This window comes from Phyllobates terribilis, unplaced genomic scaffold (genome assembly GCF_046119375.1).
Source record: "Phyllobates terribilis strain yellow unplaced genomic scaffold, ASM4611937v1 Scaffold_1__5_contigs__length_1240528914, whole genome shotgun sequence".
In the NCBI taxonomy this organism is placed as follows: Eukaryota; Metazoa; Chordata; class Amphibia; order Anura; family Dendrobatidae; genus Phyllobates; species Phyllobates terribilis.
Genome location: NW_027362761.1, coordinates 450114138 through 450129588, shown reverse-complemented (window position 1 = coordinate 450129588; position 15451 = coordinate 450114138). Strand labels below are relative to the sequence as shown.

The 15451-nt window shown below is 39.9% G+C and overlaps 1 protein-coding gene across 1 annotated transcript in view; it reads left to right on the top strand.

The window, feature by feature from the left end:
- RHOBTB3 (Rho related BTB domain containing 3) overlaps positions 1-15451 on the top strand; it is a 121576-nt gene that overhangs the window by 61246 nt on the left and 44879 nt on the right. Inside the window, exons 7-8 of the mRNA XM_073678284.1 lie at positions 6257-6363; positions 8695-8794. Coding sequence (XP_073534385.1) covers positions 6257-6363; positions 8695-8794 — 207 coding nt within the window. The remainder of the gene's footprint in view (positions 1-6256; positions 6364-8694; positions 8795-15451) is intronic.

The window sequence follows — 15451 nt, the reverse complement described above, 5'->3', positions numbered from 1 at the left end:
TACTACCTGACATTTACCTCAATATCTTTAGGCATACACGATAGGTATGGTGTATATGTACTGTACACATACATTTTTTAGCTAGTATAATCGATGCCTAACTTTGCTAACCATCCCTGTCATCTTCATTTACCCTAAACCTCTACCAGCTGTAAGAAGGACCCTCCAGGACCTCCTTACTCCCTTCTTGGACCCGATAAGAACTTTAATGCGGGACCATTAACCACATGCAAACTGTCTGTCCTACTAATCTATGCTAGCCATATATATATTAAAAATCGCTCCCGTACCAGGATTAATTATATAAAAGGTATTTACCTTTCTTGATAGTTCTTCCAGATTTTATCACATTGATTAACCTCTTGTATTTCTATCCACACTTGGCTCAACTTCTGCATAGAACGGTCAAGGGGCTCCTTAGCTACCGTACCTGGTACCATACTTGCTACTGAACCAGGTATATGTTTATATATATTTAGCTTACTGTAATATCACTAACCCTTTAGCTGGGTCTAATAAATTGATCTTCCTATTCCCCTATAGGTTCCCCGTCTCAGAGCTCACTGGTTTATTTACTACGCTAGAAACACGCCAGCTACAAGTGATCATTTTTTATCATTGTAATCAGTGCTAATATTATATCTTTTAACGAATATCAAAATTAAATTTATTATTTTTTAACCCATTTGCCTCGAGTCTCTTCCACTATACTAGCACGAATTAACTAATTCTTATCAATGGTTCTACTTTTAATTCTGACAATTAGTGGTAATTGTCTCTAGTTCGCAGCTGCTATAGTGATTAGCCTACCAGCGCCATTATTGCAATTATATATAATTATATATTATTAAGTAGCACAAAATCATGTTCCATCATAGTATACTTTAAAAAAAAAAACAAAGTGGCCAACCCATTTAAGTCTACCGTGTTATTTCACTTTGTCATTTTGTGTGAACCAATTTATTCTTGCATCTTTGTATCCACCATGAAACATCCATTAATAGATCTCAACTATCAACTACCCATAAAACTGCACCAGTAGTTTTCAGCAAAGGTCATGGGCCATGACCTTTGCTGAAAACTACTGGTGCAGTTTTATGAAGTTTTGTTTTACTTATTGGTGTGAAGAGGTTTTATCCTGATTATGTTTAGGAATCTTCATGTTTAATGTAAGATTTCAGAAAAACAAAGCTATTTTTAACCTGTGTTTGAAGATATGAAGATTGGAACAGCACCATTTAACAGCTACTCACAGTGGTTACCAGGCGTCCAAACAATCTGTCCATATTGTAGTATAGTAGATAATATAATAGTAGGCAGCACTCCAAGAAAAAAGAAAAGTTCTTTGAAAAAAATGAACTTTATTGAGCCCAAATGGCGACGTTTTGGTTCATAGAACCTTTTTCAAGCCTTTTTATTGTAGGGTTTTTACTTACTTGGGTGCGACGGCAAACAGAAAGCGGGTTCCTTTAAAAGTCCATTGTCGGTTTATTACTTTATGAACCAAAAAGGAATACAAACAGCCTTTTGCTCAGGCAAACAAAGTAAAGTGTCCTTTAAGCAAAGTCTCTGCTTAGCCAGTTCTGTGGGCACACAGGCTGGGTAGCGTCCAGTATCCTGGCTCGGTCTGGAGACAAGAACACACAGGAGGCCTTCTCCGTACTAACACACAGACCATGTGCCAAACAATGGCCTCCATTTTATAGGTGGTTACCCACACCCAGAGGTGAGGTATGTGGGTAGTTGGACCTGCCCTACTCTCCAAACTACCCGTAACCCGGTCCCAGGTGCACCAATCAGTCCTCTAAGTGCTTACGTGCACTAGAGCAACACTCCGGGTTACATCACAGATGACAGCCATCTCTGTGATATATACCTCCCATCGACTATGACACCATTAGCCACCTTAAAAATTATATCTATATATTATACACACACCTATCTATATATAAATATTGCAGGGATTTCGGCTCACAGTTAGGCACTAATTTTAGCACAGGCCTCGGTGCAAATATAAAGTAACGTTTATTGATTTTTTTCCACACTTTAACTGAAATTGCTTTCTCCAGCACAATAAGATACAACATACAGTCCTGCTCATCGTTATTGGAACGCATGAAGTTTATGTACATATATGTGGAATATCTCCTTAAAAAATGAATCAAGTGAAACAGTTTTTTTTGTATGGAGCACACGTGTTAAATACAAAAGAGCATATGATAAATAATAATTTAAAACAAAAAACAATGGGAGGGAAAAATAGAAAAACCTAAAGCTTGCTGTCAATAGTATTAGCACTCTTTACATTAATTTAGTATGGAAACACATTTTGACTTGCCTGTGGTAAATCACAAAAGAGATTCACCTGTAATTAATTGTTGGTGCCCATGTGACATGAATTAGCCAATGAATGATGACTTCAGTGTTTAAGGCTACGTTCCCACGATCAGGAAGTAGTAGCGCTTTGGATACAGCATATATTCACTGCGTCCAAATCGTTGCGTTCTAATCAGGCAGTTAAATCCGCATGTGTTCATTGAACCACGTGGATTTAACACATCCTATCCATTCTACTGTGGAAATTTCTGTTGCGGAGACTACTACTACTACTAAAAGTTTGTCGAAACGTAAGAGGCAGACTTCAAACCTGTGCAAATTGTAATGGAAACCAGTTTGAGCACCTGCGTTGATAAAATTTAAGGGCTTTTGTATTATTGTTCAGAATAAAATGTAATTGTCAATGTTATGCTTGTGTTAGTAAATATAATTTTATATATACAGTACAGACCAAAAGTTTGGACACACCTTCTCATTTAATGATTTTTCTGTATTTTCATGACTTTGAAAATTGTACATTCACACTGAAGGCATCAAAACTATGAATTAACACATGTGGAATTATATACTTAACAAAAAAGTGTGAAACAACTGAAAATATGTCATATTCTAGGTTCTTCAAAGTAGCCACCTTTTGCTTTGATGACTGCTTTGCACACTTTTGGCATTCTCTTGATGAGCTTCAAGAGGTAGTCACCGGAAATAGTTTTCACTTCACAGATGTGCCCTGTCAGGTTTAATAAGTGGGATTTCTTGCCTTATAAATAGGGTTGGGACCATCAGTTGTGTTGTGCAGAAGTCAGGTGGATACACAGCTGATAGTCCTACTGAATAGACTGTTAGAATTTGTATTATGGCAAGAAAAAAGCAGCTAAGTAAAGAAAAACGAGTGGCCATCATTACTTTAAGAAATGAAGGTCAGTCAGTCCGAAAAATTGGGCAAACTTTGAATGTGTCTCCAAGTGAAGTTGCAAAAACCATCAAGCGCTACAAAGAAACTGGCTCACATGAGGACCGCCCCAGGAAAGCAAGACCAAGAGTCACCTCTGCTTCTGAGGATAAGTTTATCCGAGTCACCAACCTCAGAAATCGCAGGTTAACAGCTGCTCAGATTAGAGACCAGGTCAATGCCACACAGAGTTCTAGCAGCAGACACATCTCTTCAACAACTGTTAAGAGGAGACTTTGTGCAGCAGGCCTTCATGGTAAAATAGCTGCTAGGAAACCACTGCTAAGGACAGGCAACAAGCAGAAGAGACTTGTTTGGGCTGAAGAGCACAAGGAATGGACATTAGACCAGTGGAAATCTGTGCTTTGGTCTGATGAGTCCAAATTTGAGATCTTTGGTTCCAACCACCGTGTCTTTGTGCGACGCAGAAAAGGTGAACGGATGGACTCTACATGCCTGGTTCCCACCGAGAAGCATGGAGTAGGAGGTGTGATGGTGTGGGGTTGCTTTGCTGGTGACACTGTTGGGGATTTATTCAAAATTGAAGGCATACTGAACCAGCATGGCTACCACAGCATCTTGCAGCGGCATGCTATTCCATCCGGTTTGCGTTTAGTTGGGCAATCATTTATTTTTCAACAGGACAATGACTCCAAACACACCTCCAGGCTGTGTAAGGGCTATTTGACCAAGAAGGAGAGTGATGGGGTGCTACACCAGATGACCTGGCCTCCACAGTCACCAGACCTGAACCCAATCGAGATGATTTGGGGTGAGCTGGACTTCAGAGTGAAGGCAAAAGGGCCAACAAGTGCTAAACATCTCTGGGAACTCCTTCAAGATTGTTGGAAGATCATTTCCGGTGACTACCTCTTGAAGCTCATCAAGAGAATGCCAAGAGTGTGCAAAGCAGTCATCAAAGCAAAAGGTGGCTACTTTGAAGAACCTGGAATATAAGACATATTTTCAGTTGTTTCACACTTTTTTGTTAAGTACAGTTATATGAAAAAGTTTGGGCACCCCTATTAATCTTAAGCTTAATGTTTTATAAAAATTGGTGTTTTTGCAACAGCTATTTCAGTTTGATATATGTAATAACTCTTGGACACAGTAATGTTTCTGCCTTGAAATGAGGTTTATTGTGCTAACAGAAAATGTGCAATCTCAAACAAAATTTGACAGGTGCATAAGTATGGGCACCTCACCAGAAAAGTGACATTAATATTTAGTAGATCCTCCTTTTGCAAAAATAACAGCCTCTAGTCGCTTCCTGTAGCTTTTAATGAGTTCCTGGATCCTGGATGAAGGTATTTTTGACCATTCCTCTTTACAAAACAATTCCAGTTCAGTTAAGTTTGATGGTCGCCGAGCATGGACAGCCCTCTTCAAATGATCCCACAGATGTTCAATGATATTCAGGTTTGGGGACTGGGATGGCCATTCCAGAACATTGTAATTGTTCCTCTGCATGAATTCCTGAGTAGATTTGGAGCGGTGTTTTGGATCATTGTCTTGCTGAAAGATCCATCCCCTGCGTAACTTCAACTTTGTCACTGATTCTTGAACATTATTGTCAAGAATCTGTTGATACTGAGTGGAATCCATGCGTCCCTCAACTTTAACAAGATTCCTGGTGCCGGCATTGGCCACACAGCCCCAAAGCATGATGGAACCTCCACCAAATTTTACTGTGGGTAGCAAGTGTTTTTCTTGGAATGCTGTGTTTTTTTGCCGCCATGCATAACGCCTTTTTGTATGACCAAACAACTCAATCTTGGTTTCATCAGTCCACAGGACCTTCTTCCAAGAAGAAATTGGCTTCTCCAAATGTGCTTTTGCATACCTCAGCCGACTCTGTTTGTGGCGTGCTTGCAGAAACGGCTTCTTTCGCATCACTCTCCCATACAGCTTCTCCTTGTGCAAAGTGCGTTGTATAGTTGACCGATGCACAGTGACACCATCTGCAGCAAGTTGATGCTGCAGCTCTCTGGAGGTGGTCTGAGGATTGTCCTTGACTGATCTCACCATTCTTCTTCTCTGCCTTTCTGATGTTTTTCTTGGCCTGCCACTTCTGGCCTTAACAAGAACTGTCCCTGTGTTCTTCCATTTCCTTACTATGTTCCTCACAGTGGAAACTGACAGGTTAAATCTCTGAGACAGCTTTTTGTATCCTTCCCCTGAATAACTATGTTGAATAATCTTTGTTTTCAGATCATTTGACAGTTGTTTTGAGGAGCCCATGATGCCACTCTTCAGAGGAGATTCAAACAGGAGAACAACTTGCAAGTGGCCACTTTAAGTAGCTTTTCTCATGATTGCATACACCTGGCTATGAAGTTCAAAGCTCAATGAGGTTACAAAACCAAAAAAAGTGCTTTAGTAAGTCAGTAAAAAGTAGGTAGGAGTATTTAAAACAAGAAAATGATAAGGGTGCCCATACTTATGCACCTGTCAAATTTTGTTTGAATGCAGATTGCACATTTTCTGTTAGTACAATAAACCTCATTTCAAGGCAGAAACATTACTGTGTCCAACAGTTATTACATATATCAAACTGAAATAGCTGTTGCAAAAACACCAATTTTTATAAAACATTAAGCTTAAGATTAATAGGGGTGCCCAAATTTTTTCATATAACTGTATATAATTCCACATGTGTTAATTCATAGTTTTGATGCCTTCAGTGTGAATGTACAATTTCCATAGTCATGAAAATACAGAAAAATCTTTAAATGAGAAGGTGTGTCCAAACTTTTGGTCTGTACTGTAAATCAAAATAAATGTTATTATTTTCTGGCCACCTACTTTTGGACCACCCTGTATATTATAAATATATTATAAATATATATATAAAAATATATATACAGTATGTATATGTGTGTGCAAGGTAGAGTATAATATACATAAAATTTTATACAGTCTGTTTTCACTGGTGACTCTTGTACCTATAATAATGTTGTATTGATATAGGTGCCTCACAATGGCAACTGCTAGAACATCGTCTTAAAGAGAAATTGAAAGATGATGAAGAATTAACACACGTGTCCCACATAGTGAAAAGCATAATCAATGAAAGAGTAAGTGTTTTCTCGTACATTTCCGCCTAAACTTTCTTATACTTTCCCAACTCTGAAATTCAATCCACAAGTTTAATAGCAACTCTACAATGGATATCAAATGTGAGTGAATAGCTCTCGATCATATAGGCACTTTTTAGCCCTAGGTTTTCTAGAAACACATTAATGGGCCAGTTGAAGTCTCCTAATGGTCAACAGAACAAAAATTGCTTACTTGAGTAGGAAACTGTTTTAGTACTATGTACAGCGATAATAACCAAAGACCGGAACCACTATGTGTATATAATCTACAGTGGAGAGGTCTGTCATTTTTATTGTAGGTACACTTCAACTGTGAGACAGAATCTAAAAAAAATCCCAAAAATCACATTGTATGATTTTTACATAATTAATTTGCATTTTATTGCATGAAATAAGTATTTGATACAATAGAAAAACAGAACTTAATATTTGGTACAGAAACCTTTGTTTGCAATTACAGAGGTCAGATGTTTCCTGTAGGTCTTGACCAAGTTTGCACATACTGCAGCATGGATTTTAGCCCGCTCCTCCATACAGATCTTATCCAGATCTTTCAGGTTCCGGGGCTGTCGCTGGGCAACATTGAGTTTCAGCTCTCTCCAAAGATTTTCTATTGGGTTCAGGTCTGGAGACTGGCTAGGCCACTGCAGGACCTTGAAATGCTTCCTACGGAGCCACTCCTTAGTTGCCCTGGCTGTGTGTTTTGGGTCATTGTCATGCTGGAAGACCCAGCCACGACCCATCTTCAATGCTCTTATTGAGGGAAGGAGGTTGTTGGCCAAAATCTCGCGATATATGACCCCATCCATCCTCTCTTCAATACTGTGCAGTGTTCCTGTCCCCTTTGCAGAAAAGCACCCCCAAATTATGATGTTTCTCCCACCATGCTTCGCGGTTGGGACGGTGTTCTTGGGTTGTACTCATCCTTCTTCTAACAAACATGGCATGGAGTTAATACCAAAAGGTTCTATATTGGTCTCATCTGACCACATGACCTTCTCCCATGCCTCCTCTGCATCATCCAGATGGTCATTGGCAAACTTCAAACGGGCCTGGTCATGTGCTGGCGTGAGCAGGGGGACCTTGCGTGCCCTACAGGATTTTAATCCATGGCGGCATAGTGTGTTACTAACGGTAATGTTTGACACTGTCCCAGCTCTCTTCAGGTCATTGACTAGGTTCTCCCGTGTAGTTCTGGGCTGAATCCTGACCTTTCTCAGAATCATTCTTACCCCATGAGGCGAGATCCTGCATGGAACCCCAGACCGAGTAAGACTGACAGTTATCTTGTGTTTCTTCCATTTTCTAATAATTGTGCCAACAGTTGTTGCCTTCTCACCAAGCCGCTTGCCTGTTGTACTGTAGCCCATCCCTGCCTTGTGCAGGTCTACAATTTTGTGTCGTGGTTTCCTTAGACAGCTCTTTGGTCTTGGCCATGATGGAGAGGTTGGAGTGTGATTGAGTGTGGGGACGGTGTCTTTTATACAGGTAACGATTTCAAACAGATGCAATTAATACAGGTAATGAGTGCAAAGTAGGAGGGCTTCTTAAAGGAAACCCAACAGGTCAGCGAGAGACAGAATTCTTGCTGGTTGGTAGGTGATCAAATACTTATTTCATGCAATAAAATGCAATTTAATTATTTCAAAATCATACAATGTGGGAAAACTTGCAAAATCAGCAGTGTATCAAATACTTATTTTCCCCACTGTATCTGAACTCCTTTTGGGGGCTACATGGTGACTTTGACCACGACATCTGTTGTGCAACCAAAATTTGCTAGGTGTCGCTGCTACGTCATAGCACCATACTAATGGATAGGGTAGCATTGTGAACCTGAGAGTACAGCAACTGTAACAAGCAAGTTGCAAGAACCACTTGCTTGTCAGTCGCATTACCCCAATTCACTTTTATTACGCTCCTGATATTTTGAATATTTAGGCTTCCTGTCAATAAGAATAAAAGGAAACTAGAAGTAGGCTTGACTAGAATAATTTTAGATGAGGTGATTGACACATAAGTAAATTTTAGAACCATAAATATTACTGAAGATTTAGGGCTCGCACACACTGGTGTTACATTTTGAATCCTGAATGACATAACAGGAAATATAAGTTGTTTTATTTCGATATCTTGGAGCACCTTCATCCAGCTCTGCCAACTTTTTAAAAAGTAGGTGGAGTTTAACTATTTATTGTTTGTAGAAAACTGTATGCTCACGTCAAGATCTAAGTTTTACATACGACATATGTAAGCATACGTGAAATCTTATGATTTACCTTTCTGATGGATTTTCTTTGTAATTGATAGAGTACAGGCTTACACTGTCAGAAGCCATTGCCATTATGGGAATCTCTTGGATTTTTTTTTAACAACACGTCACTGGCAGATTTGCACTTCCAGGTACAAGGTACTGTAAACTATTAGATTTGTGTTTTAAGTGTTTTAGATTGTATTTCTTTATAAGCTTTCCACTTGTTGGAGTAATGCTTCTCAATTCAGGTTGTGTTGGAAAACCTCATATACAGTTCGGCAGTTCCCTCTCAGAAGTTCCTAATTACAGTGGCATGTAAAAGTTTTGGCACCCCTGGTCAAAATTACTGTTATTGTGAAGCAAGTTGAAGATGAAATGATCTCTAAAAGGCCTAAAGTTAAAGATGACACATTTCCTTTGTATTTTAGGCAAAAATATACACTGCTCAAAAAAATAAAGGGAACACTCAAATAACACATCCTAGATCTGAATGAATGAAATATTCTCATTGAATACTTTGTTCTGTACAAAGTTGAATGTGCTGACAACAAAATCACACAAAAATCATCAATGGAAATCAAATTTATCAACCAATGGAGGCCTGGATTTGGAGTCACCCCCAAAATTCAAGTGGAAAAACACACTACAGGCTGATCCAACTTTGATGTAATGTCCTTAAAACAAGTCAAAATGAAGCTCAGTATTGTGTGTGGCCTCCACGTGCCTGTATGACCTCCCTTCAACTCCTGGGCATGCTCCTGATGAGGTTGCGAATGGTCTACTGTGGGATCTCTCCCAGACCTGGACTAAAGCATCCGCCAACTCCTGGACAGTCTGTGGTGTAACGTGACGTTGGTGGATGGAGCGAGGAATGATGTCCCAGATGAGCTCAATCGGATTCAGGTCTGGGGAATGGGTGGGCCAGTCCATAGCTTCAATGCCTTCATCTTGCAGGAACTGCTGACACACTCCAACCACATGAGGTCTGGCATTGTCCTGCATTAGGAGGAACCCAGGGCCAACCGCACCAGCATATGGTCTCACAAGGGGTCTGAGGATTTCATCTTGGTACCTAATGGCAGTCAGGCTACCTCTGGTGAGCACATGGAGGGCTGTGCGGCCCTCCAAAGAAATGCCACCCCACACCATTACTGACCCACTGCCCAACCGGTCATGATGAAGGATGTTGCAGGCAGCAGATCGCTCTCCACGGCGTCTCCAGACTCTGTCATATCTGTCACATGTGCTCAGTGTGAACCTGCTTTCATCTGTGAAGAGCACAGGGTGCCAGTGGCAATTTTGCCAATCCTGGTGTTTTGTGGCAAATGCGTCCTGCACAGTGTTGGGCTGTGAGCACAACCCCCATCTGTGGACGTCGGGCCCTCATACCACCCTCATGGAGTCGGTTTCTAACAGACACATGCATATTTGTGGCCTGCTGGAGGTCATTTTGCAGGGCTCTGGCAGTGCTCCTCATGTTCCTCCTTGCACAAAGGCGGAGGTAGCGGTCCTGCTGCTGGGTTGTTGCCCTCCTACGGCCCCCTCCACATCTCCTGGTGTACTGGCCTGTCTCCTGGTAGTGTCTCCAGCCTCTGGACACTACGCTGACAGACACAGCAAACCTTCTTGCCATAGCTCACATTGATGTGCTATCCTGGATGAGCAGCACTACCTGAGCAACTTCTGTGGGTTGTAGAGTCCATCTCATGCTACCACTAGTGTGAAAGCACAACCAACATTCAAAAGTGACCAAAACATCAGCCATAAATCTTTGGTACTGAGATGTGGTCTGTGGTCCCCACCTGCAGAACCACTCCTTTATTGAGTGTGTCTTGATAATTGCCAATAATTTCCATCTATTGTCTATTCCATATGCACAACAGCATGTGAAATTGATTGTCAATCAGTGTTGCTTCCTAAGTGGACAGTTTGATTTCACAGAAGTTTGATTAACTTGGAGTTATATTCTGTTAAGTGTTCCCTTTATTTTTTTGAGCAGTGTATATATATTTTCATCTTTTACATTTTAAAAACTACAAAAAGGAAAGTAGAGATCATTTCATCTTCAACTTTAACTGTTCAGAATAACAGTAATTTTGACCAGTGGTGCCCAAACTTTTACATGCAACTGTATGCCCAATAAGCACTGTCCAGTGAAAAAAGTACACAGACATTAAGTTGTGTGGTTATGGCCAGGTCCATCCCAAAATGGCTAGCCCCCTTTATATATTCTAATAAAAGTTGGGAGAGCATCACATGTAGACAGTCACTAACACCACGCGGGCATTGACCACCAATCAGAAACTGCAGTAAATAGTTATGTACAGTCCTTCTCATCGTTATTGGCACCCATGAAGTTTAAGTACATATGGAATATCTCCTGAAAACAATGAATCAAGTGAAGCCGTTTTTTTGGATAGAGCACTCGTGTTAAATACAAAAGAGCAAATGATAAACAATAATTTAAAGCAAAAAACAATGGGAGGGAAAATTGAATAAACTAAAGCTTGCTGTGTCACTGGTAAAACATTTTTATTCGATATGTATTAGAAAGAACAATATGAAAATAATCCCAAACCAAACTAACTAGGAGTTAAAATCAGGTTTTGTAAATGGGATAATGGAGTACCTTGGATATAGAGGGTCTGTTATGATGGCGATCACCAGAGAAAGAGAGTATTTTCTTCCGTCGACTGAGATGACAATACACTTATATGGAAGCAGCTGATCAGAGTGCTCCCTGGGCTTCCTTTGAACCCTATTGGTTTTCCTGAAAAACCTCCTAAGGCAGGAGGGGAAACGCATTGAGATAAGGTATGCTATACTTGATGCTTGTATACCACTACTGGGGGACTAATGTATAGATTTCATATAATGGTCAAGTAGCCTTTGACTCCAGCACGCCCCCTCATAATGAACAGAATGAACAATGCCAAATTTGATGAATCAGAGCCTTTGTTTCTCCTGTGTGCTCCACCATAACAAACCCCCTAGATCTAAGCTACTACTTTATCCCATTTACGAAAAGTGATTTTAACTCCTAGTTAGTTTGTATTATTTACATACTATTTTTTTTTTCACATATCAAATAAAATCCTGCTTTTATGGGGTAGTGAGCACTTTTAATTAGTAAGGAAGTGAAGATGGATCCAGCTCAACACACCGGGCAATTAACTAAAATTAAACAATCTTTATTGGCAAATCCTTTTAAAAACTTGTAGAAAAGACAAAAAATGGACATCTCACTTCCTCATTGACCCAGGCGCTGTGCAGCAGCGAGGACACCGTGCTGCATGCCAGACTGGAATTACATCTCAGGGGTGAGCTGAAATTTTCCCTTTATTCATATTACTTTTAATTAGTACATACTCCTGTGAGTGAAGGCAAAAGGGCCAACAAGTGCTAAGCATCTCTGGGATCTCCTTCAAGATTGTTGGAAGACCATTTCCAGTGACTACCACTTGAAGCTCATCAAGAGAATGCCAACAGTGTGCAAAGCAGTCATCAAAGCAAAAGGTGGCTACTTTGAAGAACCTAGAATATAAGACATATTTTCAGTTGTTTCACACTTTTTTGTAAAGTATATAATTCCACGTGTTAATTCATAGTTTTGATGCCTTCAGTGTGAATGTACAATTTTCATAGTCATGAAAATACAGAAAAATCTTTAAATGAGAAGGTGTGTCCAACTTTTGGTCTGTACTGTATATAATATATTTTTTTTTTTCAAGGCTTTATTTAGTTTTTATCTTTGTATTTGCCATAGCAATGTCGGCTGTCAGATTCAACTGATAAAAGCAGAGACCAGCTCCAGGAATATATTTACAGCTGTAACATGTTAACACAGTATTAGTTCACAATGCTATAACAACCAATATTCCTCAGGTGTACGTCTCTTACCCAAGAAATAGAAGAGATCAATCATAATTAAAATGTAAATAGTTTATTGAAAAAATATATTAAAAACCTTTAAAAATTGTGTATAGGGAGTGCCTCAAAAAGTGACACACACAACTCTTGACATAAACTATATGGTGAGCACTTAGATATATCATAGTATAACAGAGACTTGGCTAGACGATAGCTACGACTGGGCGGTAAATTTATTAGATTATAGTTTATTTAGAAGGGACCGGAAACAGGGGAAAGGCGGAGGAGTCTGCTTATATGTAAAGTCATGTCTAAAACCCAGACTAAGGGAAGATATAGGAGAGGGAGAAGAGGGGGTCGAGTCCATGTGGGTAGAGATAGAGGGAACTAAAAATAATAATAAAATATTACTGGGGGTCTGCTATAAGCCACCAAATATAACAGAGGAGAATGAGAATCTGCTATTAGGACAAATAGACAAAGTAGCAAAACATAATGAAGTGATTGTAATGGGGGATTTCAACTACCCGGATATTGACTGGAAACAGAAACCTGTAGATCTCAGAAAGGTAAAAGGTTCTTGACAAATATTAAGGATAATTATCTCTCCCAACTAGTGCAGGAACCAACGAGAGGGAAGGCCGTGTTGGACTTAATATTGACTAATAGGCCTGATAGAATAACTGAGGTACAGATAGGGGGGCACCTAGGTAATAGCGACCATAATATTATCGACTTCAAAATGCCCTTCAGTAGGGTTATCAATAAGGGAACAACAAAAACATTAAACTTTAGGAGGGCGAAGTTTGATCAGCTGAAAGAAAGCCTTCAACTTATTGACTGGGACAAAGTTCTTAATCAAAGAAATACGAATAGTAAATGGGAAACCTTCAAAAGAATTCTGAATACTCAGTGCGAGAGATATATACCGTATGGGAATAAAAGGGCCAGAAATAAGAGGAAACCAATATGGTTGAACAAGAACGTAAAAGGGGCGTTAAATAGCAAAAAAGAGGCATTCAAGAGATTAAAACAGGAAAACAGTAAGGAGGCACTAATGTGTTACAAGGAAAAAACGAGAACCTGCAAAAAACAAATAAAAATAGCAAAGGAGGAAACAGAGAGACGTATTGCTAGGGAAAGTAGATCAAATCCCAAACTGTTCTTTACGTATATAAATAGTAAAAGGATTAAATCGGATAATATTGGACCGATAAAAAGTGAGGAAGGCAAAATCATAGAGAAAGATGAGGATAAAGCTAATCTATTAAATAATTGTTTTTCGACAACTTTCACAAAGGAAATCGAACTAACAGGAGAAATGAGAAGTGACAAACTTAATCCTCCACTAAGTATGACAAATCTAACCCAAGCTGGGGTACAGAAACGCCTCAGTAACATTAAAATAAACAAATCACCAGGACCTGATGGCATACACCCACGGGTACTAAGGGAACCAAGTAATGTGATAGACTGACCGTTATATCTTATATTTAAGGACTCTGTTGAGACTGGGTCTGTGCCACTTGATTGGCGACAGGCGAATGTAGTGCCAATATTCAAAAAGGGAGCGAAAAGTCACGCTGGAAACTATCGGCCGGTGAGTCTGACGTCCGTTGTGGGCAAAATTTTTGAAAGCTTCATTAAAGAGGCAATTACGGAGCATCTTGATGCTAATAATCTTTTAATCCCGAACCAACATGGATTCATGGGGAATCGCTCCTGCCAAACAAACCTGATTGACTTCTACGAGGAGGTTAGCTCTCGAGTAGATCAGGGGGAACCAGTGGATGTCGTGTATCTCGACTTCTCAAAAGCGTTCGATAGCGTGCCACATAATAGGTTGGTATACAAAATGAGAATGATGGGGCTGGGGGAAAATGTCTGCAAGTGGGTAGCTAACTGGCTAAAGGATAGAAGGCAGAGGGTGGTTATAAATGGAATATACTCAGATTGGGTAAGCGTCACTAGTAGGGTACCACAGGGGTCTGTACTAGGCCCAATGTTATTTAATATCTTTATTAACGACATAGTCAACGGGATAAATAGTAAAATATCAATATTTGCAGATGACACAAAGTTATGTAAAACAATTAATGCAAAAGAGAACAGTGCAGACCTACAGAGGGATTTGGATAAGCTGGGTAGGTGGAGCATTAAATGGCAAATGAGGTTTAACGAGGAGAAATGTAAGGTCATACATATGGGAAGGAAAAATGGAAGTCACCAGTACTCACTGAATGGGAAATCATTGGGGAATTCAGAGATGGAGAAGGACTTGGGCATCTTGATTGATAGCAAACTAAATTGGAGTGCCCAAAGTCAGGCCGCTGCTGTAAGGGCAAACAGGGTAATGGGATGTATCAGAAGAGGTATAGCTGCAAAGGATGAGAACATTGTTCTTCCACTGTACAAAGCACTGGTCAGACCACACTTGGAGTACTGTGCTCAGTTATGGGCCCCAATATATAGAAAGGATATAAATGAGCTTGAAAAGGTACAAAGGAGGGCAACAAAATTAATAAAGGGAATGGAGGGACTGCAATACCCAGAGAGGTTGGCAAAACTAGGACTATTCAGCTTGGAAAAGAGAAGGTTGAGGGGGGACATAATAAATGTGTACAAATATGTTAGGGGACAGTATAGAGATCTTGCCCGAGATTTGTTCAAAAGGAGGGATATTACGGTAACAAGAGGGCACTCACTAAGACTGGAAGAGAAAAGGTTTCAGCACCAGCATAGGAAGGGGTTCTTTACGGTAAGAGCAGTGAGAATATGGAATTCACTGAGTGAGGAGACGGTAATGTCGGATTCACTACACCAGTTCAAGCGGGGACTGGATGCATTTCTAGATACCAGGCAGATTTCAGCATATACTTAAAAATAAAATAAAATAGTAGGTTGATACAGGGATTTATTCTGACTGCTGGTTTCAGAGTCGGG